General features: G+C 38.4%; 1 protein-coding gene across 1 annotated transcript in view; it reads left to right on the plus strand.

Annotated features, from left to right (window-relative positions):
• Nucleotides 1-26246, plus strand: part of LOC150078485 (deubiquitinating protein VCPIP1-like) — a 326611-nt gene that overhangs the window by 236824 nt on the left and 63541 nt on the right. The window contains exon 14 of the mRNA XM_090384583.1: nucleotides 24259-24372. Coding sequence (XP_090240709.1) covers nucleotides 24259-24372 — 114 coding nt within the window. The remainder of the gene's footprint in view (nucleotides 1-24258; nucleotides 24373-26246) is intronic.

Raw genomic sequence — 26246 nt, forward strand, 5'->3', positions numbered from 1 at the left:
CTTGAACTTCTGTAGACTGTAATTTTCAAGAAATACGTATGAAGGAAGGTTGTTCCAGAAAACGGCAGTTGAATGAATAAACGAGGAAGATGAAATGTTGGTTCTGTGAGTTTGAAGTTGGACAGTAAATGGATGTTGGCTGGTGGCAGCACGTGTTCGGACTGTTTTGAAAGAGAGAGCAGTAATTATAGAAGCTAATTCAGAAGAACAGTACCCATGGAAGTGTATCTATTGAAGAGGCGTGCAGCAGAAACAGTACATCTATGAGACAGCGAGTGCAGAGACTCTGTTAGAGATGAGTCATTAATTAACCTAAGTGCCCTCTTCTGAATGGAATCAAGCAGCCTGAGAGAGGTTTTGGGGGCACCACCCTAGATGTGGGAACAATATCCCATGGCAGGGTAGATTTGCGATTTATACAGAGTGAGCAGCTTTTTGGAAGAAAAGTAACGCCGAGAACGAAAGAGAAAACCAAGTTTTTTAGATGCAGAAGAAGCAATATTTGTAATGTGCTTGTGCCAAGAGAGATTAGAAGTCAGGGTAATCCCCAAAGGAGATATATCATTTTGCCTAGAAATCGGAGTGTCACTAAAGATAAGCATAGGAGCAGAAGAATCCTTTTTGCAAGATATAAGACAAGACTGAGTTTTAGAAGGTTTGAAATCAACTAAGTTGTCTTTGCCCTACTGGAGAATTACCTGAAGATCGGCATTTAAGGAATTGGTAGCAGATTTTAGAGAAGTTGAAGCTGATTGAGCAGGACAAGGTTTCTCAAAATGGAAAGTGGAGTGCAATGTGCTATCATCGGCAAAACTATGGATAGGATTTCCAGTCAATGGAAGAAGGTCATTAATATACAAGAGGAAAAGAGTGGGGGAAAGAACTGAAACTTGGGGGACAATGGCATTAGTGGAGAAGTTAGAAGACAGATAGCTATCTACCATCACCCTCAGTGAGCGATCAGAGAGAAAACTGGATAACCAATTACTAAAAGCAGTTGGCAAACCATAAGATGGAAGCTTGTTTCGAAGACCTTTATGCCAAACATGATGGAAAGCCTTTTAGATGTCAAGAGCAACTACTTGTGTTTCACCAAACCTTTCCATTGAATTAGTCCATAAATGGGTAACATAAACCAGAATATCACCAGTGGATATCCATACTGGCGATCGTTGATGAGACGGAAGGTTTCTAGGTAGTTTAAAAGTTGGCGGTTAATTGATTTCTCCATTACTTTAGAAAGAGTAGAAGTAATTGCAATGGGGCGATAATTGGATGGGAGGGATTTGTCACCCTTTTTAGGAACTGGCTGGATATGAGCAAATTTCCAAGCAGAAGGAAAAACACCTTTGGAATAAGAAAGTGAAAAAAGGCGGCAAAAAAGAATAGGAGTAAGTTCAGGAGAACAGGTTTTGAGAACAAGTGGAGAAATCCATCAGGACCTGGAGCTTTCTTAGCATCAAGATTCCTCAAAATCCTTCTGACATCCTTTTGACAGAAGACCACAGGAGGCATTGAATGGAGCGTGTTGGGAATAGTGGGAGGTGTTTTACCAAGATTGTTAATGCATGAGTTGAAAAAAAAATGGGATGCTAGCAGGTCAGCTTTATCCTTGGCTGAAGTGACAACAGAACCATCTGGTTTGGACAGAGGTGAGAGCAGAGATGGGCGAAAGTTGCGGCCAATAGCTTTGGCAAGAGACCAGAATGCTCGGCTACCATTAGGGTAAGAAGCAAGTTTTCTACTCTTAGCCTGTTCAGACTCTAGTTTGGGCAGGTTAATAACTGCTTTACAATTGTTGCGAGCTTTGGTGTAGGCAGAAAATGAAACTGAAGAATTAGCCAATTAAGATATGCAACATTCTTCTCTTGAACAGCCTTAGCACATTTATTGGAAAACCAAGGTTTAGATAAAGGACGAGATTTTAAAGTGGAGTGTAGGATAAAGGATTCCATTCCTGCAAGAATAATTTCACTGACACGACCTGAACAAACATTGACATCAGAAGTTTTGAAACAGTAATCCGACCAAGGAAAAGAAGTAAAGAAGTCTCGCAGATCATCCCATTTTGCATTCTTGTAATGCCAAACAACACTAGGTTGGAAATAGCCATGAGATAAAGGTTCCATTGGAGAAGAGACAATCACCAAGTTGTGATCTGAAGTGCCTAAAGGACCTCTCACTTCAACCGTGTACTTAGAAGGGTTGCTTCTGAGAAAAAGATCAAGCGTATTGGCTGTATGATTAGGATTGTCCAGAATTCTTGTAGGTAAATGAACAATCTGTGCTAGGTCATTAGCCATTGCAAAAGCCTCAGCATCTCGACCTGCTAGGTTGGAAATAGCCATGAGATAAAGGTTCCATTGGAGAAGAGACAATCACCAAGTTGTGATCTGAAGTGCCTAAAGGACCTCTCACTTCAACCGTGTACTTAGAAGGGTTTTTGTGAGAAAAAGATCAAGCGTGATCTAATCATGATCTTTTGGTCGAAAGATCAAAAGATCATGATTAGGATTGTCCGGTATTCGTGTAGGTAAATGAACAATCTCTGCAAGATCATTAGTAATTGCAAAAGCCTCAGCATCTTGACCAGCTGGGTCGATATGACTGGAAAACAGAAGCCAGCTGGAGTTGTGAACATTAAAATCATCAAGGAAAATTACCTCACTGTTAGGAAAATTGGACTGGAGGAAGTCAAAGAGCTCCAAGTGATTAGTGGAGTTCGGAGAATGGTAGAGACAGCAGATGAATTTGACACAATGAGGTAGAGAGATTTTAAGCCAGAGAAGATCAAAGATATTCCCTGTCAGAGACTTGCGCACAAGTCTCTGACAGGGAATATCAGAGCGGACATATGCACAAATACCACCTTTGAGGCGAAAAGAATCATACAGCGAATAATTTGAGCATCTGAGATGAGCAGTAGTTGAATCAACCGATAACTGAGATTCTGTCAGAAAAAGTACAAAAGGAGTTTTGGCAGACTGCAAGGTGAAATGGACAACGTTGAGATTAGAATTGAGACCACGGTATTTCTGAAATGAATTAGGAAGTGCTTGGGAGGTTTAGATCTTTTCGCAGATAAGCTTGCTCTATTAGTTTGACAATCCATGATGTATTCAATAGTAAGAAAAAGTGGGTGGGACATGCTGTATGAAGTAATGAAATTTTTGGATATGGTGTACACATGGTAAGAATATACCCAGATCCTTGACATAACGTGCTCTTGACAATGCTCTCCGCATACACCCTACTCGGACTCCCTCCAGTCACTATTTGGCAGAGTAGAAGTAGCAAGATTATACACTAGCTGATCCGGAATCCTCCTAGAGAGTTACCAATAGGTTCGGTCCGGTGTACTAACTAGCGGCCGGCCTGCGAACACCGTTTCAGAGCTGTACCCTCGAAATGTAAGGAATATTGGATCTTGCCACGATGTTCATCATAACCTCAAAGTCATCAATCATACTGCATGATGGAAGAGATTTGGAAGGGTTGACCGGAACTTAGCTCTTGAGACTAAACATGGGTTCTACCACTTCAAGCCTCCAATAAACAAAGTGGTGGTATTGCACCGGTTGATGAGAGTCATCTACCACCTAGTACTGCCTGGTAACATAGAGGGCCGGCATTTCTCCATGTGGTGTGGGCACCACACCTCGACCCCTCCTTACGTTGGTTCACACCTGGATGGTCACCCACCATGTGCTTGTGCATGGAGGTTATACCCAGGATTACTAACAGTCCCACCATCGTGAAGGTGCAAGCAGAGGATTTGGCTGTCACAGACCGTCCGGACTTCATCGAAATTCGGTCCACTTGACTTGAGTGTTACCCAAATATCAGTTCCATCAGCGTTTTAGACTCATGGGTAGCAAGTACAGCTTGTCTGGCATATCTGAGAGAATGTCTGTGACAACCTCAAGGACCAATGCTAGAATGCTAGCAGGTCAGCGATATTTTTGACTGAGTTGGCAGCAATAGAATCATCGTATTTAAGGAGGTGGTGGGAGGAGAATAGCTTTGACAAGAGACCATTCTCAAAATACCGTTTGCACAAGAAGCACATTTTCTACTCTTAATTCAAAATCTAGTTTGGACTGATTAATAACTGCTTTAACTTGTTGTGAGCTTTAATGTAGGCAGAAAATGAACCTGGAGATTTGGATGCAAGCCAATTGCAATACGAAAGAAACATTCTTCCCTTGAACAGCCTAAGCTTATTTATTGGAAAACAAATGTTTAGATAAAGGATGAGATTTTAAAGTGGGGTGTGGAATAAAAGATTTCATCCAACAAGAATAATTTCACTGACATGATCTAAGCAAACATTGACATCAGAAAATTTAAAAGAGTAATCCAAACTACGAAAGGGTGAATAGAAATTGTGCAGATCACCCCATTTTGCAACTTAGGTAATGCATTATTGTCCACAGCAGCCAGACAGACCTCAGCATTCTTGGTTTTAACCAAAACAAGCAATAGTCCCAGGCCAAACAATGAAAGAGCTCCAGATCATTACACTACCTCCACCAATCTTCAGTGTCAGAACAATGCCCTTCGACAGGTTGGTAAATTTCTCTGGGCTTCTGCCATACCCAGCCACAACCAGTAGACCATGTACCATGACTCATAACTCCAAAGCACAGCTTTCCGTCGGTCTACAGTCGAAGAACATGGCCCTTACACCAAACTGTATGGTATCTGACATTAGTCTGGGTGATATGGCGGTTTGTGGATGGCTGCACAACCATGGCAATCCATGTTGTGCAGCATCCTATGTACCGTACTGGTGCTGGCATGTATCCTAATTATCTCACATGCCTGCGCGTGTGCATGCGTGCGCACTAAGACAATGTTGACCTCCATTCTGAGTGGACTTTTGTTTGCAGGGCTCTCCTGTTATGATCCATCAGCTTTAGAAAGTTTTTCAGGTCATTTCATGTGATCTGAAAATGGAAGTGGACAGGTGTTGATCCATCCACTTCCATTTGCAGATAACTTCACCATTTGATGACCTAAGGGGATTTTCAATGTTATTGAAATGCCATATACAGACCAGTTGCTTATGTGGCTATGTATTATCAATCTACATTGGAAGTCTGTTAACACTCTTTCTCAATCACTGCATCTTCCATTAACAATTTTACTGTCTCGGAAGACTATGAGCTTATTTATAGCTGTCTGACATGTGGTGCTTGGATAGGACATGAATCGGTTATGCACAGAGAAGTGCCCGGATAAAAATTATATACAGTCGATTCCGGTTATTTGGGGCACACCGGGACTAGTGCATTTTGGCCCGGTTAAGTGGCTGTCCCAATTATCTGAAGTTTCATAAAAAAAAGTTAAAAATACATTGGAACCCCGCTTTAAATTGGTTCACTGTACAATGAAATCACGTTACAATAGAGTCACCATAGTAAAGTACCGTTCACTATACGATGTAGTAAGCGCCGGTCATTGTGATCACGTTTGTAAATTGAATTTTAATTCTATTAAACAGCAATTCTAATTAGCAAAAATAGGAGGAATATTATCCACAGGCTATAAAAATAAAGATATATTAAGCACATATTTACCCTTTATTGCATTACCAATTAAAAAATTAAACGATACATGAAAATTGGAATAATTAATACATGCTGTAATATGTACATACTAACTAGTTGACATTTGTGGGTGGAGGTTAAAATTTAAAACAGTAAAAAGATAAGCAATCAATAACAAAGGACATGGCACACACAAAAATTGCAAGTAGCATGATATGCATAAGTGAGAACAGAGTAACAAGTTACAAAGCTTTAAAAATAGGAATGAAGAGAAGATTCTGAAAATTTATTTTTTTATATGATTGAAGATTCCATGGAAGTGTAAACACATTTCACCATAATAACCCCCAGAATTCCAGCTGTCGGTATTATAGCAAATTCAATAAGATCGAGTTTACTATCTGTTTATGATTGATTGCACTAACAGAAAAGCCCCGTAAACAGGTGACTGCTAATTGTTTTTGGTTGTGACCTCCAGAAATCCGGCCGAACCACGTGGTACAGTTGGAGACAATTATAGGGTAATCTCCAGTGCCGCGGTCTCCTTCCCCGATTAAACGGCATGTTGTTCCAGTTAAGTGAAGTAAATCCTGGCTGTTTTCTCGATTGAGTTCTGTTTTTTAAGATTTGTCCCAAATAAACGGCTGTCCCGATTACCGGTGGCCCAAATAACCGGAATCTTCTGTATAAGAAATTCTATGTTAGATGTTAAGAAAATAATGTCAATGTGTTAAGATAGTAATTATCTTAACACATTAAAGTTTGGATGGGTAATGGTTGTAGGTTTTAATACATTGAGAACCAGTGCACTTTCTTCAGTTTAATAAACTGTGGGATAGGAATTACCAACAACTCTGGGAAGGTATTTATAAAGTGCAATTACTACCTTATTTTAATAGAGTAATGGTTATATGCAAAATACATGGAATGTATAAGTACCCTATGCTCTGGCCAGTAATAAGCATCTATAGCCAAGAAGGGTGTCATGATTTTTGTGGAACTGTAACATTATTATACTATGTTGAAGAGAGTTACAAACTACAACCAGTAATTCTGATGAGGTGCCAATTGCTGCCCACATAATAGCAAAAATTAAAATAATAATTAAATAAAATATACAGGTAGTTCTCAACTTTACGAGTTAATTTGTTCCTAGTGCACGCTCGTAAAGCAGGAAATTATTTCCCATAGACATAAGGTTAAAAATAGAGGTTACGTTCTCAACAATGAAATTTGTTAGCTAATTAGTTTATGTTTCAACAATGATTGATTTATCGAAAGAAATGAAAACAAAGCCTGTAAAATCAAGCAAATTATAATAATAGAGAAATTATTTATGACTTACAAATGTTAAAGAATGTTTATTCTTCATCATCATCGACTAAATGCACACTCGTTGATTACTCATTGTTGGCTCGGCACTCGTTGGTTTGTTGCACAAGGAGTCGTCTTCTTCAGAAATGTTTCAAGAGAAGCGTTTGTTCGCAAGATAATCTTCTCTTTTCTTTATAAATTTCAATAGCATGCATAGGCATTTTTTAACGGAACTAACAAATTGCAACTAACACGATTCGCATGAAGTAACAAGTTTACGAAGCTTTAAAAAAAGGAATGAAGAGAAGATTCTGAAAATTTATTTGTTTTTTTATATGATTGAAGATTTCAGTAAAGGGGAAACACATTTCACCATAATAACACAAAAAAACTACACAATTCCAGCTATCGGTATTTTCATAAATACAAGAAGATCGAGTTTACTACATGTTTATAATTGCTTACAGTAACAGAAAAGCCCAATAAACCGGAAAGTGCAAATTGTTTTTATTGTTTTATGGTCATGACCGCCAGAAATGTGCTTTAGAAAAATATCACAAAGGCATTTAAAATTGATTCTTATAGCGGAAGATATAACGATGAAAGGAAAGTATAGTGCATTTTAATGATTCGAATTGGTAATTAATACAATTTACAAACCACACTCACGAATATTTCAACTTCTGAGATCTTGAAACGAATTACCAAAAAACAATGTGTTATTGGGTTCACATTACGATATTTTAACAATATGATGGTATCTCTGGAGCTGATTAATATTGTAAAGCGGGGTACACTATATTGTATAGCTATGCACATTCATGGTTTGGAATGCAGTACAGTAAACCCCCGCTATTCGCGGTATCTGTATTCGCGATCGCCGATTTAATATAAAATGAAACCTAAAAAAATGTGAATTTTAAAGCGCCGTGAATATTTTCCGCCATAAAAAAACATGGGTGTGGCTAAAATTATCTTTCCCGGTCAAAACAGCGCTCAGTGGGTGGGGGGAGAGGGGTGACAAAATCGCGAGCGTGGATGTTTCTCGCTAATCCTTGTTCAGTATGTGTTATGCGCTTGTCATGGAAGGTTTCGTCGTTTGCTTTTAATTTATATGCTTATAAATTGAATAAATTTATCAATTTATAAATTCATATGCTTAAAAAATGATAAATCTACCGTTTTGCAGTGTAAAACAGACTTTTTCGAGTGTGTTAACGAAAGAAAGTGACTTTATTGTGGACAAGTTCTTTCTAATCCATACAAAAATATGGCTACGAATGACAAGGGAAATGTGAAAAGATCAAAGGTGATGACATTAGCGAATAAAATTGAGTTATTAGATAAAATTTCTAATGGTGAAAGTGTCTCCTCAGCGGCAAAATATTATAAAATCACTGAGTCAACGATACGATCAATCAAGAAATCGGAAGAAAAAATCTGCCGTAGTGTCCGTGAAAACGTGCTAATTGCTTCAAAAATTTGCTCTGTAACTCGTGATGTTAAATTAGAAAAAATGGAAAAGGCTTTAAATCTGTGGACAGAAGACCGAACTCAAAATAAAATTCCATTAAGTTCACTCATCATTCGTGAAAAGGCAAAACTCCTTTATCAACACTAGTGAAACTGGTGATAGCACTGGTGGGATAAGTTTTTTAGCTAGCAAAGGCGCTGGTTTGAAAGATTTTGAAATTTCTAATAAACATTACATTTAATATTAAATTGTTTCTTATTTTCATTTCGATGCCATATGCTTGCATTTCACTACGTACTGTCTATGTACATAGTCATATTATGAAGGTACATATAATACATACATAGACAAAATTTTAGACTAGTTTTTCTTATATATTTGGTACTTTGGAACGGAACCCCTTTATTACTATGGGAGCCATAACTCAGTATTCGCGGCATTTCTCAGGAACATAAATCCCGCAAATAGCGGGGGTTTACTGTATTAACCCAGTACAGCTGATGGCGGTAGGAACATAACTTCAATATTTGGATGACTTACTTTTGGATGGCCTGGTGTGCTATCCAATAGTATTAAAACTTTTAAATCTAGATTTTTCCACAAGTTCAATATCACAGAACATAACGGGAATTTCCCAATATAACAAAATGCAAGGATTTCTCAATCTTTTTTTTTTTTTTTTTTTTTTTTACTATCGTCAACACTTGCGATTCAAAAAGAGTGGAAATGTTGAAAAATTACATCTAGCATAATAGCAGGGTTTCCCCTGCACAAAAGCTCAAAAATACCATGTTATGCAAGGTTTACTGAAATTCTCTAACCATGTCTTGAGAGGATTGCCGCAATTTATCAATCGTGTTAGAGCGAAACAATGTTGTAGAAGTACCGTGTTGTACGAGGGTTGCCTGTACAGTAATATTTATCTGTGGGTTTTTTATTCCCATGCAATGCAAATGTGGCCCATTGATGGTACTGTCCCTACTTTAGAAACAAGTAAAGATTTAATTAATATAAAGATTAATGAAAATTAATATCATAAAGATTAATGTTGAAAGTGAAATAAATGTACAGAATGACAACTCTTAACTGCATTGCCATTAGAATCAAAATTCAGAAATATGAACCAAAACATTACCCTCCCTTGCTAACAGTTCAGTAAAGGCTGCCTTCACTGTCAACAGCAATTATTGAAGACCAGTGAGAGAGAGAGGATTAGAGAAAAATCTCTCTTAGACAGATGACGAACTGATCATAGCACAATTTTACCATGAGCGTTTTTGTGGGCTATGAAGGTACAGTCATGTTTTTATGCAAATATAATTTTAAAAAATGTAATAATTAAATAAATAAATGTACAGAATGACAAATTGTAGACTTCATTTGGCAGATGGCAGACTCTGTATCATGAGTGAGACTGCAGCATGTTTGCTTACTGCAGTTGAAAGAACTGGTTCTCAAAAATAAATGTGTAGATGCAAAGTTATCAATGGCACTTTCTAAATCATTAAGTTAAATATTGCTTAACTTTACTTTATATAATTTGTCAGCACTATTCAAAAAACAAGTTTGAATCGAATAGATATGGCTCAGTTTCACAAAAGTCGGGGAGGGGCCTTCAAATGTCCAGATTTTGGTTAATTTTCATTTTAGATATTCTACCTGTGTACTTTTTCTATTCCTTATCATCTAGAACAATCTACTGGATGCATCCTCAGGTTGTGAATAGTGGGTTGGCCACCAGATATGGTGGTTCGCTACGAAACAAGCAGGGGACATCCTGTTGAATAAGCAGTTGCGGACAAGGAGGGGCAGGGATAGTAGGTTGTGTTGGGCTGCCGGGTGGGCACTGATAGCACCATGAAAAGCCACAATGGCTTGTGACATCCCTGTGACATGGCGATTATACACCACCATACACCACCAATAGAATTTACCAACAGTAAATTCTAAGTGGGAAGCATTCAAGGAATTAATCGTGGAAGCTACTAAAAGTTTCATACCTATTAAGAAATATTGTTCAGGGTTTAGGCCTAAATTGTTATCAAATGAACTAACTCGTTTAACAGAGAATAAAAATGCATGGGATACATATAAATTATCAAGCGACTCAGAAGCCTATGGCAGATATAAGCTAGTCTGTAATCAGGTCACAAAGGAGGTTAGGCAGCCAAAGGCAGATTACGAGAAATCCTTGGCAAAAGATGCTAAGAAAAACAGCAAGGATTTCTTTACTTATATAAACTCTAAAAGGAAGGGGATGAATCTGATTGGTGCACTTGATATCGATGGATCAACTGTTGATGATCCTGCCCAAATAGCAAACAAACTGAATGAGTAGTTTGCATCTACATTCACACACGAGGAGTTATTAAGGTTTGGAAATGGCAGAAGGTTATCAAATTGTAGCAGGATACTTAATGATTTTGTAATAACTGAGTGCAAAGTGGCAGAGAAATTGTTGAAGTTAAACATGAGAAAAGCACCTGGGGTGGATGGGATCTATCCAGTTATATTAGAGGAGGCGGCAAAGCAACTAAGCAAACCCTTGGCCATAATTATGAGACCATCCTTAGAGTCAGGGGAGGTTCCCACGGACTGGAGATGTGCAAATGTATCCCCAATTCACAAAGGGGGATCGAAGGGTGACACAAGTAATTACAGACCAGTTAGTTTAACTTCTGTTCCGGGTAAAATAATGGAGTCACTGGTTAAAGATGCATTGCAGGATCGTCTAGACAAGACTGCAGCAATAATTCAGACACAGCATGGGTTTGTTAAGGGAAAGTCTTGTCTGACAAATTTGATAGGATATTATGATGTGGTTACAAAGGAACTGGATGCAAAAAATAATTTTTATATCATATATTTGGATTTCAGGAAAGCTTTTGACATTGTTGCGCATGAAAGACTGTTGTACAAATTGGAGCAGAATGGTATTAAGGGTAAGTTGCTACAATGGATAAAAGGATGGTTAAGTGGGAGAAGACAGAGGGTGGTAATCAATGGGTGCTGCTCTTCGTGGACTAATGTTATTAGTGGAGTCCCACAGGGTTCGGTGTTGGGTCCACTGTTGTTTTGTATATTTATCAGTGATATTGATGAAGGTATATCAGGCTTAATGTTGAAGTTTGCAGATGATACAAAGGTTGGCAGGGTTGTTAATGACAGTAATGGCAGTGTGCTACTGCAACAGGATCTAGATAATTTGGGCAGATGGGCTAAGAAGTGGCAACTGAAGTTTAACCTTGACAAATGCAAAGTACTGCATATGGGTAGAAGTAACCCCAGAGAATCGTACCAACTGTGTGATACTACACTTAAGGTGGTAGAAAATGAAAAAGACCTGGGAGTAATTGTGCAGGCAGATATGAAGTTTTCTGAGCAATGTAGACAGGCTGCTAGGGCAGGTCATGGGGTTTTGTCGGTGAGATATAGGAATTTTGCTAGCAGGAAAAAAGGAGGTGATTATCCCTCTCTATAAGTGAATGGTCAGGCCATGCCTTGACTACTGCATACAGGTCTGGAGGCCTCATTTTAGGAAGGATGTAGATTTACTTGAGCGTGTACAGAGAAGGGCAACAAGATTGGTGAGGGGAATGAAGGGATCCTCTTACCAAGAGTGGCTTAAGTTCTGCAAATTGCAGTGGCTGGAGACTAGGCACCTGCGCGGTGATCTGATCGAGGTGTATGAGGCCTTGTATGGATTGAGCACGCTGAATTCTGATGGGATCCTTCCACTTGTTCAGATTACGAACCTAAGGGGCCATAAATTCAAATTAAGAAAAGATAGATGTGCGGAAATTGGCCTTTAGCCAGCGGGTGGTTAATTGCTGGAACAAACTTCCATCTGTCGTTGTGGAAGTTGATAGGTTGAATAAATTTAAGGAGGAACTGGACAGGCATTTGGAGGGAATGGTGTGATTTTTTTAGGGCTGATGCTGCATAAGCTCATACACATGCTTTCTTGCATCACATGCCACTACTACTACTACCACCACCACCACAACGACTTGTGACATCCCTGTGACATGGTGACTATAAGCCATCATCAAATAAGTGTATCATCTGGACAGTGGAATTTACTAGCCTGGAAAGGCAGTCCACTAGGTGAAGGAAACACCAAAATATAACTGAGCACCAGGCCTGGCTAACCGTCTTACAAATTTGGCCAGACATATTCAACATGGAGGAACGACAACAAAGGCATAGTATGAGGGGCTAGGCTGTACTCTGTAAGCGATGCACTGTAGTGGGAAATAAACAGCCGTAGTGCTAGGGCGTACCCAGGGAGCCACGCAGTGCAGTGGACCACAGCTATAGTGGGAAATAATCAAGGACAAAAATGCAAGGATAACAGCACCAAATATAAGAGGACAAATGTCAGAGTTAGATCGATTAATGTAGCAACAATGACCAGGAAAGGAATGGAACTTGTGGAAGTTATGAAGATAAAGAAAATCAACGTATTGTGTGTCCAGGAAACCAAATGGAGAGGGATGAGGAGTAAAGAACTAGCTGAGGGCTACAAAGTAATATAGGAGAAATGGAGTAGGAGTTGTGGTTGAATGCAACCTAAAGGATGCAGTAGTGGAAGTGTGCAAGAAAAGTGACTGGCTAATTAAAATTAAACTGTTATTGACTGACAAATGTGTGCCGAATATCATTGGTGATTACGACCCACGGGCAGGGTGCAATGTAGAAGAGAAGGATGCCTTTTATGAAGCCGTGGATGAGGTGATCAACACTCCTGACGAAGGAATAATCATCAGAGCAGACCTCAATGGACATGTAGACCAAAGAATCCAAAGCTACCCTGGAGTCCATGGCAGCTTTGGATGCGGTGAGTGCAGTGCAGATGGAAAAAAAAAGGATCCTGGAGATGGATTGTGGATAGCTAATACCCAGTACAAGAAGAGAGACCAACACCTTATTACATACCATAGTGGGGGCATAATGCTCAAGTGAACTACATTATTTTGAGAACCAAAAATAAGAAATGGTGCCAAGACTGCAAAGTCATTCCAGGAGAAAGCTTCTTCAATCAACACAACTCTCATTATTGAAGGAACTTTCCGAAGCTTTCACAAGACATTTGAGGAATGTATCAAATTGTTTAGGCTACAAGAACATGAGCCTAAACTGAGACTGTAAAAGCTGCTCCTACAGGCTTTAAGAGAAATCGAGGAGGATCCAAACCTGATGACTGTGGACAAAATATGGAACAAGGCCCAGATAGAAATTATGAAATTCTAGGGGAGACCAATGGAGGAAAGAAAATGCATAGAGAAACCTGGTGGTGGAGTGAAGAGAAGGCATTGAAGGACAAGAAGACAGCTTTTAAAGAATGGCAGAGAGAGAGAGAGAGAGAGAGAGAGAGAGAGAGAGAGAGAGAGAGAGAGAGCTGATGAAAACAAGAATAGGTACAAGGAAAAGGACAAGACAATCTAAACAGGCAGTAGCTAAAGCCAGGGACAGAGCTGTGGATGGATGGTATAATAGTACAAACACTAAGGAAGGGGAATTGAAGATATTCAAGATTTCCACAACACAGTTCAACAAACAGCAGGATATAAGAGTAGTAAAAGATCAGAACTGGTAAGGTTCTTAAGAAAACAGATGATGTTAGCATTAGCATTAGTAGAGGCATATGATGCAAGAAAGCAAGCTTATTCAGCATCAGCCAAAAAAAAAAAACCCTCTCCCATTTCACCCCTCCGTTCGTTCGAAATACCTGTCCAGTTGAGCTTTAAATTTGTTTAGGCTATCAACTTCAACAACAAGTGATGGAAGTCGGTTCCACCAACCAACCACCCGCTGGCCAAAGGCAAATTTCCGCACATCTATCCGACATCCGTCCTTCCTCAATTTGAATTTATGCCCTCTGAGGTGATTATTCTGAGAAAGATGAAGAATCCCATTGGCATTGAGCATGCTCAAACCATTCAAAGCCTTATACACCTCTATCAGATCACCTCGCCGGTGCCTAGTCTCCAGACTCTGTAATTTGCAAAACTTAAGCCTTTCTTCGTAAGAGCAACCCTTTGTTCCATTTACTAATCTTGTTGCCCTTCTCTGTACCCGTTCCAGCAGCTCTACATCCTTCTTGAAATGAGGCCTCCAGACCTGTATACAGTACTCAAGATGTGGCCTAACCATTGCCTTATACAAGGGAATAATCACCTCCTTATCCCTGCTAGAAAAATTCCTGTATATCATTGACAAGACACCATGAGCTACTCTTGCAGCTCGTCTGCACTGCTCAGAGAACTTCATATCTGCCTGCACAATTACCCCCAGGTCCTTTTCATTCTCCACCACTGTCAGTGTAGTACCGCAGAGTTGATACATTGCTCTGGGGTTACTGTTACCCATACGTAGTACTTTACATTTGTCAATGTTAAACTTCATTTGCCACCTCTCAGCCCATCTGTTCAACCTTTCCAGATCCTGTTGCAGCAGCATAGCGTCAGTAGTGTCCTTAACGACCCTGCCAACCTTTGTATCATCTGCAAACTTAGACATTAAACTTGATATCCCATCATCAATATCATTCATAAACACCGAAAACAACAATGGACCCAACACTGAACCTTGAGGAACTCCACTAATAACATTAGTCCACGTTGAGCAGTGTCCATTGATTTCCACTCCCTGTCTTCTGCCACTCAACCATCCCCTTATCCATAGCAGCAATTTGCCTCCAATGCCACACTGCTCCAATTTGTGCAGCAGTCTTCCATGTGCAACAGTATCAAAAGCCTTTCTAAGATCCAAATATATAATATCAAAGTTATTCCCTGCATCCAGTTCTTTTGTGACTACATCATAGTATCCAATCAAATTGGATACTATGATGTATGATGTAAACAGGAGATGGAAAGAATTTTTCGAAGGGATCATGAATAGTGAAACAGTCACTGGAGAAGAACAGGAGCTATATGGCCATGATTAGGACGTTGAGTATATAAAGTATATGAAGTTTTCTGAGCAGTGCAAACGGGCTGCCAGAGCAGGTCATGGAGTCTTGTCAATGATATATATGAATTTTGCTAGCAGGGACAGGCTGGAGTACTGCAGGTCTCATTTTAGGAAGCATGTAGAGTTGCTAGAACAAGTACAAAGAAGGATAACAAGATTGGTGAGGGGAACAAAGGGGTGCTCTAACCAAGAAAGGCTTCAGTTCTGCAAATTGCAGCGCCTGGAGAGTAGGCATCTGCAAGGTGATCTGATTGAGGTGTATAAGGCCTTGAATGGGTTGAGCAAGCTGAATGTTGATAGGATTCTTCCCCTTGCTCAGACTAAGAACCTGAGGGGCCACAGTTTCAAACTGAGGAAAGATAGTTGTAGGATAGATGTGCGGAAATTTGCCTTTAGCCAGCGGGTAGTTGATTGGTGAAACAGGCTTCCATCTTTTGTTGTGGAAGCTAATAGCCTAAATAAATTTAAGGCTGAGCTGGAGGGGTGAAATGGGAGAGGTTTTTTTTTTTTTTTTTTGCTGATGCTGCATAAGCTTGCTTTCTTGCATCGTATGTCTCTACTAATGCTAACGCTAAAGGAGGAAGTTTTCCTAGCATTACATAGTATAAAGTCAGGGAAGGCAGCAGGGCCTGACATGATACCCATTGAAATTTTCAAGGGGTTAGGACAGTGGTTTTCAACCGGGGTGCCGTATAATTTGGGTTTAAGTTACTTAAAGTTATTATTAATTAGTATTATTATTATTTTAAATTTGTATATTTATTTCATTATAAAAAGGTGTACAGTATCCACTGTACCGTATCTTTTTAATTTTGTGGGGATCTATAATTGATCTTTATGTAATACCTCTATATAAAGAATAAAATTATTATATAGGTATATATTAAAAGGTCGAAAACCACTGTGTTAGGTATTTCTTTTGACCTTTTGACAGTGAAAAAATTACTAGGACACTAAGGGTGCCGTGAACCGCAAAAGTTTGGGAACCTCTGGGTTAAGACAAAGAGGAGTCCTGTTTATGATGAGGCTAATGAATAAAATGAGAGCAGCCATATACCAGATGATACCAGAATAAAGATACCAGATGCTTGGAGGAAGTCTTGTAGTACCGTTATATAAAAGGAAAGGAGACATATAAGACTGCAACAACCATAGGCTTATTAAACTAATGAGCCAGACAATGAAGTGGTTAGAGAGGGTGGTCGAAAGAAGACCGAGAGTTAAACTGCAAGACCAGATTACCATGAACCAGATTGGCATTATGAAGAGGAGAAGCACTACCGATGGAATATTTATAGCAAGGGTCCTGCAAGAGAAGTGTAGGGAGAAAGAACAATTCCTGAGACCTATGTCAAGCTTGTCCAGGATATGTACCAGGATAGTAGAACTAGAGTACGTAGTGCAGCTCGAGTTAGGGATGCCTTCAATGTTAACATCGCCTCTGTCCTTATCCCATTTATATTCATCATCATTTAGACTGAGACATTGAGCAATGGCTCTGACAGTTTACTCTTTGCAGATGACATCATGCTTAGTGGCAGATCACGCGAGAGAGAGAGTACAGGAGAAACTAGAGAGATGGGTAACAGTTCTAGAGCGGGAAGGTCTAAAAGTCAATAGGAACAAGACAGAATAACTGGAGTTCTTTGGTAACCAAGACAGCTCTCGTAGCATTGGCAATGTACAGCTTAATAGGGTTAACAATTACAAGTACCTTGGGTCAGTGCTAGATACAAATAGCAGCTGTGAACAGGACGTCCGAAGTCAATTAAAATCTTGATGGGCCAAGTGGCAGGAAATGTTCGGTGTTTTGAAAGACGATACCAATTAAACTGAAATCAAAAATTTACAAACAGGTGGTAAGGCCATGAATGTTATATGGCTTGGAGTGCTGGGCTGTCAGAAGAAAAGAAGAATGAGCTTTAATGTCAGCAGAAATGAGAATGCTAAGGTGGAGTTTAGGAATAACTCTCAGAGATAGAAAGCAGAATGAAGATGTGAGACAGGAGATGAAAACTGCACCCATCAACTTGAAGATTAGGGAGAACAGACTTAGATGGCAGGGACACATCCAGCGCCGCAAGTTTACCCACATTACTAAGCATGTTCTTAGCTGCCAAGTTCCAGGTCGAAGGAGGAGGAGGAGGGGCAGGCCAAAGGTGACAATAGAGAGCAGAGTGTGGCAAGATATGCAGGAACTAGGGCTCACTCCAGCAGACTGTGCCAACCATACTTAGTGGAAGCATTCCATCCATGTCACTGACCCCTAACCAGGACAAACAGCATAGATTAATTGAAGTAAGTATCTAGAGCAATCTACATATATTTGTTACTCCCCATATATATGGGGAGTAAAATTTTGCCAAAATCATATTGTGGAAGAATTTACTTCTTACTAGTAATGGTTGAGGAAAGTTCCAATGTCTTAATAATATACTTGCTCAGAGAACTGATGCTTAATGCTTTTATACTTTTGAGGCTGAATATGTTGCTTGCTATTACTCTGATATGTTATATCCAGTTTTAGAAAGTTCTTGTAATACTTTAATCATTTTTGTTCTGTATTGAGAAGACACTACCTAAACAAAGGATTAAACTATCTATTTAAAAAATCACTGTTTTTAGAATCAATAAATTAATTACTTTGAATCATCTTTCAGAAGTATCTTTTATGTATCTCAAGAAATCTGAGTGATGGGGAATAAAGTTGAGTTACGTAACATATGTGTCTGTTCATAGTTCACTGTTACAGTAAAAGGGGGGAAGGAAAACACTAACACTTGCACACTCTTAGTCCATTAATTACAACACAGAAGTCAATGTATGTTGTCATAGATATTTTAATGTTAACAGATACATTATCGAAAACAAATGCAGCCCTATTGTTGAGATTTTTATTCCTCACAAAACTATCTGATAAAGGAAGAAAAAGTTTTTAAATTTATAATTTAAAATTTCAAAATTAAACACTGTATTGAAACACCATAAATCAGAGACTGTCCGTATTTCACTTTCTTAATGATCAGAAATTCTTATTTTAATTTCTTTAACCCTGACACAAATGAGATTTAGATAATTAAAAATAAACTTTCTCATTCTATTTATAAATACAGATACTACTCCTCAACTTACGATAAGTTTCGTTCTGGTACTTCCGTCATAAGTTGAAATGGTCATAAGTCTAATATAAATACTGTAACAATGGTAATATATGGGGTGTGGTTCTCAGGGTTCATAAGAAAAGGGAATTAAAAACTTCACAATTAAAGATTAAAGACATTAAAATTATTCATTGAGGGAAGGGGGGGGAGAGAGAGAGAGAGAGAGAGAGAGAGAGAGAGAGAGAGAGAGAGAGAGAGAGAGAGAGAGAGAGAGGTGTGCTAGACTTTTCACCAAATAAGCTTCCGCTGGCAAGAAGACTTCCGCTGGCAAAGGAACAGCGGAAGTCTTCTTGAAAAATTTGTATAATTTCACTGCACACTGCTTTTTCTTTTCATTAGAGATCTCCTGTAGCAAGCAAAGGCACCTTGGATAGTTTTGTACACATTTCAATATCTTTCAACATTTGGATCCATTCCTTCCAACATCTGCATTCCCTTATTAATTATGGCAAATGACTCTGCCATCTTTTTTTGCTGAAAGCTTTCTTGTAGGCTCTGGTGTTCTACATTTTCTATTTCTTCTTCTTTTTCTTTAATGTCGTGTAGTTCCAGCTCAATCAGCTCATCATTAATTAATTCTTCTTCTGTGTTTTCAACAAAATGCTCGCTCCACATTATTTGCATCCACTTCTAATCCAGCTGTTCTCCAAGTTCTACAACTTCGGTACTAATCTTGGTAATATCCGGCTTTATCCTTATCAAACCTAAGGATATGAATTTCCATGAGATTCTCCCATATGCCACTCATGCATTTATTAGTAACCTCATTCCATGCTGCAGCTATGTTCATTGTGAAATGTAAAATGTTATAAGTCTTCCAAAATTCTCTCATTGTTTGCCCTCTTTGAGTAGCAGTAAAGCCTGAGAAAATGTCTTTTGAAGGTAATAAGCTTTAAATGGAGCAATAATTCCTTGATCTAACGGCTGGATAATTTATGTAGTGTTTGGTGGAAGGTACACTACTTTAACATCAGGATGAATGTCATCCAGGTGCGCTGAATGTCCGGGTGTATTATCCAACATTAATAAAATTTTAATTGTGATGTCTTTTTCATGACAATAATTCTTGACTTCTCTGTTGAAACAATTTACGTACCAATTTTCAAACAACAGTATGGTCATCCACACCCTTTTTTGTTGTGCCAATAAAACACTGGCAGGGTGTGTTTATTGATATTTTTTAAAGCCCTTGGATTTTCAGAATGATAAATCAATGGTTTTAGCTTATATCCTGCTATATATCCTCCAAAAAGTAGGGTGATGCAATCTTTGAATGCCTTAAATCCTGGCATCGCTGTAGCTTCTTTGTAGATGTATGTACATTCAGGCATTTTTTCTCAAAATAACCTTGTTTCATCCACATTGAATATTTTCTCGGGCAGATATTCTCCCTCTTCAACGATATTATTAAACTCTTTCTTAAAATCTTCAGCAGCTTCTATATCCACACTAGCTGCTTCCCCACTCATTTTCACATTATGCAAATTGTAACGTTTTCTAAACCTATTGAACCACCTATGACTTGCGACAAATGTTTCTTTGTAGTCATCTTCTGCAGGTAACTTTAAAGTTTTGAAAAGGCTTCTTGCTTTAGCCTGAATAACTAATAAGCTCAGAGGTACATGCTTCTGAGTTTGGTCCTCTATCCATGCAACTAATAACTTTTCCATCTCATGAATAGGCCCAGTTCTTTTTTTTGTTATTATTGTTAAGTTGATAGGCACTAATGCTTTTACTGCTTCACGAATTCTGTCTTTGTCTTTCATGATGGTGGATATGGTTGAGTAAGATAAGGTGAAGCCATGAACCAGTTCCTTTACGATTTACCTTTTTCGTGTTGTGTTATTATTTTCAGCTTCGTCTCTAAGCTTATTGTCTTTCTCTTCTTGACAGGAGATGGTGACTCGATTTTATGTTTGCTAACCATATAAATTTAAGGATAGTTTGGTTCCCGAGATAACAAAAAGATTGGGAATTGCACAGTGATAATATCACATTCACTAGCTTTGAAGAACAGACAGAGAGATTGAATCATACTGAAGGTAACTAGGTTTAATAACACCGTACTAAACATGGGATGCTGACAGCAAGTGCGACTTATTGTTAGGACTCAACTTCTATATTTTTTTTTTTTGTAATTTTTAAAAATTTTTAAATTTAATATATGCAACTGTCGCAACTATGAATGGTCGGAAGGTCATAAGTCAGGAGTACCTGTATTTCCTGTCTTCAGATATATCTCAAAATAAATTTGTCTTCATTTCCTTTCCATGTACTACTATCAATTAAAGATTTTCGGTGTTTTATCTCATTTTAAATTGTAAGATTTTCTGTAACATTTACACTGATTCATAGGTGAACTAATTTCTCTCATAATGCCGAGTTTAGAATTTAACCATGGCATGATTAATGAAAACTTTTTATTAGTTGTAATTTCTGTTTTTAATTAGCATTCAAATGCCTGTATATTTGCTTAAAAATGCCTGTGTAAAAAAGAATGAATCAATCTGAAAACTGGTTCAGACTTTTTCAGATTGATTCATTGATATTTCTGTACAGGATGTGAACTGTTGCAATCTCTTCTTTTCATCTGAAAATAAAACACTTTCAAAAGCCTTAAAAATGTCTAGAGCAACTGCTTGAGATTCACCAAACCTTTCCATTGAATTTGTTCGTAGATGGGTAACATAAGCCAATATATCATCAATAGATCAACACTGATCGAAACCATATTGGTGACCATTGATAAGATGGAAGGTTTTGTGATAATTTATAAGTTGGCAGTTAATGGATTCCTTCATCACTTTCGAGGGAGTAGCGGTAAGTCCAGTGGGAAGATAATTGGGTGGGAGGTATTTTTACTCTCTTTAGGATCTGGTTAAGAATATCCACAACAACAAACAGGGCCTTTAGGGATAAAACAGGAGAGTCTGCTTCTGCAGGGATGGGATACACTTAAATAGAAAGGATGCAAGAATATTTGCTGATGCTATCGAGGTAGTGCTAGGTGAGTTGGAAAACTGCTAGCTTGGGGGGGATACACGCACAGATAGGTTAACACTAGCCATTGGCAGTTAACACTAGCCGTTGAAAGTGATTCTCGCACTGCTTCTATTGGAATGAGCAGCAGCCTGTAAAAAAAGTTGCTGGGGATTTCAAGGGAGTTTGCTGGGAGTCATTGCAGAACAAGTAAATATGTTGGCTATGTTAGGGTAGCTAAGAATAAGAACAGGTGCATGTACACCAATGCTAGGAGTTTAGTAAATAAGCTTGATGAATTTGAGTTGCTAGTCAAAACATCAAAGGCAGATAATCTTGGGATATAAGAGATGGGGTGTAACACAGATATAAGTAATGCAGAATTGGAATTTTCAGAGTACAGAGAGGGGTTATGCTGTTAGTTAAGAAACAAAATCTAGGGAAGTGCATCCTGTTAACATGGGTGAACAGTACAATGTCCAGTCAGTTTGGTGACATAAGCACTGGGAAAGCGATAATGAGAGTAGGAGTGAGAGTAGGAGTAATGACTCTCATGAGTATAATGAACAACTGTACAGAGAAATAGAGTGAACCAGTAAATCAAATTGTCTTAAATGGGAAAATTTTAACTTCACAGATATTTAATGAGACTTCTGGATTGGTCACTCACACATTAGCAAGGCTTTTTTGGATTTAGTCTGTCAGTTATTCTGCTCAGGTAACTGACAAACTGAATGAGTATTTTTCCTCTCCATTTGGTAATAAATGAGAGCAAAGTGGAGGAGAAATTGTTAAAGTTAAACATAACAAAGATAGCTGGGATCTATCCAGTTATATTAAAGGAAGTAAGCAAACGCCTAGCCATAATTATGAGAGCATCCTTGGACTCGGGGGTAGTCCCCATGGACTGGAGATGTGCAAATGTATCTCCAATTCAACGAATTATACTGGGAATCAGACTGTTAGATAAGAAGAGAAACACATGGATTAGGCAGCAAACTCAAGTAAAGGACATTCTTATCAAAACTAAAGAACTAAAATGGTCTTGGGCAGGACACATAGCTCAAAGACATGATGACAGATGGACTAAGAAAATCACAGAATGGTACCAAGAGGAGCTAGAAGAAAACCTGGAAGACAAAGGCGGAGATGAATAGATGAAATTCATGAGTTTTTGAGTAGTAAATGGATGGCCAGTGCTCAAAACAGAAGGAACTGGAAAGTTGCTGGAGAGGCCTTCATCCTGCAGTGGATTGAAAATGGCTGATGATGATGATGATGATCTCCAATTCACAAAGAGGGATCAAAAGGTGCCACGAGTAATTACAGACCTGTTAGTGTGACTTCTGCTCCAGGGAACAGAATGGAGTGACTTGTTAAAGAAGCATTGCAGGATCACTTAGACAAGACTGCAGTTATAGTTCAGGCACAGCATGGATTTGTTAAGGGGAAGTCTTGTATGACAAATTTGATTGGATGCTGCAATGAAATTACAAAGGAACTGGATGCGAAAAATATTTCTGATATCAAATACTTGGATTTCAGGAAAGCTTTTGATACTGTTGGAAAACTACTATACAAGTTGGGGCAGTATAGCATTAAGGGCAAGTTGCTGCTGTGGATAAAGGGACAGTTGAGTGATAGAAGATAGAGTGGTAATCAATGGACACTGCTCTCTGTGGAATAATATTATTAGTTGTGTCTCCCAGGGGTCATGTTGAGCTCATTGTTGTTTTCTGTATTTATCAATGATTTTTATGAAAATATATCAGGCTTAATGTTCAAGTTTGCAGACGATATAAAGTTTGGCTGCATTGTTAATGACAGTATGCTACTACAACAGGATCTAGAAAAGTTCAGCAGATGGGCTGAGAGGTGGCAACTGAGGTGTAACGTTGACAAATATAAAGTACTGCATATGGGTAGCAGTAACCCCGGAGTAACGTATCAACTGTGTGGTTCTATGCTCAGGGTGGTAGAGAATGAAAAAGACCTGTGGGTAGTTGTGCAGTCAGATATGAATTTTTCTGAGCAGTGCAGACAGTCTGCAAAGAGTAGCTCATGGTGTCTTCTTAATGATATACAGGAATTTTTCTATCAGGGATAAGGAGGTGATTATCCCCTTGTATAAAACAGTGGTCCAGCTACACCTTGAGTACTGTATTCAGGTCTGGATGCCTCATTTTCGAAAAGATGTAGAGCTGCTTGAATGAGTACAGAGAAGGGCAACGAGATTGGTGAATGGAACATAGGGTTGCAGTGTCTGGAGATTAGGCACCTGCGAGGTAATCTGATTGAGGTGTATAAGGCCTTAAATGGTTTGAGCAAGCTCAATGCTTATGGGATTCTTTCTGTTGCCCAGATTAGTCACCTGAGGGGACATAAATTCAAATTGAGGATAGACAGTTGTAGAATAGATGTACAGAAATATGCCTTCAGCCAGTGAGTGGTTAATTGCTGGAACAAACTTCCATCTGTCATTGTAGAAGTTGACAGCTTAAATAAATTCAAGACAAAACTAGACAATCATTTGGAGTTAATAGATGGGTGAAATGGGAAGTTTTTTTTTTTTTTTTTTTTTGGCTGATGTTATATAAGCTTGCTTTCTTGCATCATATGCCTCTATTAATGCTAAAAAAAATCCCACTACATTATGAAATGTTATTAATGGGAAATAATTGCATTTTTTTATAATTCACTTATGTTAAACTTATTTTTAACAGTTAATAAATAACTTCCATGATAAATTAATTTTTATAGTCAACTTTTGACTGTTCTATGATTAATGATTCATTTTTAGCACAAACAGAGAATTTGCTGTTGGAACAGATTTCAGCTGCTGAAGCTGCTTTATCGGAGGAACTTCTGAAGAATCATGATGAATTAATGAAATCTGTTGATGGTCTTAACAAATGTAAGTAATAGTAATAGTAAAATTCTTTATAAAAGCAAAACAGGAATAAAAATATATGTATATGATTCCTATTACAGAACATCCAGCAGAATCTTGCAAAACATTAAAATTCCATTTGGTTTACAAAACAAACGTCGAGAAACCACTCTTAGGATCCTTTTTCCCGGGACTTTGGAACAATGATTCATAGATATTTAATCATCTGTTTATGCAAAACTGTTTCCAAAAACGCATGTCATAGCCACTTTCCTTTGTAGCTTGAAATAAAAGTAAAAATTCAGAGGATCTTGTGCTGGAACAGAATAACATGTAACATATATGGTTTGAAATTCAAATATTGCCATATTTCATTCCACACACACACACACATCTCAAGCATTCTTCTGTGTTGCTGTGACAGCTGATATTGACAAGGTGTTCTGAAGGGAGCATCATTTCATATGAAAGGGAATCTATTTCTAGGGAAACAAACTTAAATAATTTTAAGGGATGCATCAGGGTAGTAAACTATACAAGAATACTTAGTTTCAATGTCTACAGTTAGTGTCAGTGAAATGGGTGAATTCCAACTCTTGGTTAGCACATCTAATGTGACATAACAAAACTCGCAGAAATGCGGCATTACCTAGAAGTAAGGGAATGATGAGGTTCACTGGGTGTTGAAGCATAACAAAAGTTTTTGCAGATTCATAAGTTATGCATGCCAATATAGCATGAGTTGGAAGAAAGGGTATGATGAGAGTGGAAGTAATACACATACCAGAAGACTGTAAAGATTATTTCTATTGGATGATTAGAGCTTCTTCAGGCAAATGGAGTGAATGCACAAGTATGAATGTCTTATTGTGGGTGATTTTGATTTGCCCCTAATTGATTGAAGCAAATGGAAGGGAAATGCACCATGGGAAACAAAAGTTTTAAATTGTTGGGGAAAGTTCTGGAGTTAAGAATGTTCTAGACCTGATCATGACCCATAAACCAGATAACATCAGAGTGCTGAAGGGCTTAGAACTCTGATCACTCCTTGCTGAACCATTAGCAAGGAGTGATCACAGAGTTCTAAGTTAGGTGAAGAGGAGAGAATTATGAGTTATTAAAGGCAAAGGAATGGATTTTAATTTCACAAAATGAGATTGTGACAGCTTAAGATGCTACATGACTTCTGTCAACCATCTATTAACATGAGGAGATAGCACACAGAGAACGAATACATTAGAATTAAGTATACTTTTAAAGCTATCATTACAGAAGTAATGAATGCACAATACTCTTAAGAAAATATAGCATGAGGTGTATGAATAATGAATTTATCAGTTTAATAAAGTAGAAAATGAGGGTATGAAGGAAAGATAAAGAAAGATTTGTTATTTGGATTTTAGGAGCATTAGCAACTAAGGCCATATTGCTGCGGGATATGCGGTGGTCATTCCCTGACCTTTCTGCATCCTCCGTATTTGGTGGTGACGGGCTCGAACCCCAGTCTAATCAAGAAGCGTGTGCTACACACTGCTGCTCCTTCCCACCTGGCTACGGAGGCGCCTAATAAAGAAAGGTAGAAGTACTGAAGCCTGTAACAGCTACTAGTTGATATTAGTGAACCATTAAGGTTAATAACAAGGACATCACTGGACTCAGAGATTCCCTTGGATTGGAAAAGTGCCAGTGTATTGTCAGTACATAAAGGTGATTCTAATAATGAAGTAGGTAACCATTGACTGGTGTCAGTGTGACTTCAGTAGTAAGGAAAATCATGGAAGTGCTGATCAAGAGTGCAGTAAAAGACCATTTAGACAGCACTGGGATTCTGAGGGAAACACAGAAAATCATGCTGCACGAACCTGGTTAGCTATTTAGACAAAGTCATTCACGAGTGA

The sequence above is a fragment of the Mastigoproctus giganteus genome, chromosome 11, assembly GCF_048544385.1.
Source record: "Mastigoproctus giganteus isolate SK-2022 chromosome 11, ASM4854438v1, whole genome shotgun sequence".
Lineage (NCBI taxonomy): Eukaryota > Metazoa > Arthropoda > Arachnida > Uropygi > Thelyphonidae > Mastigoproctus > Mastigoproctus giganteus.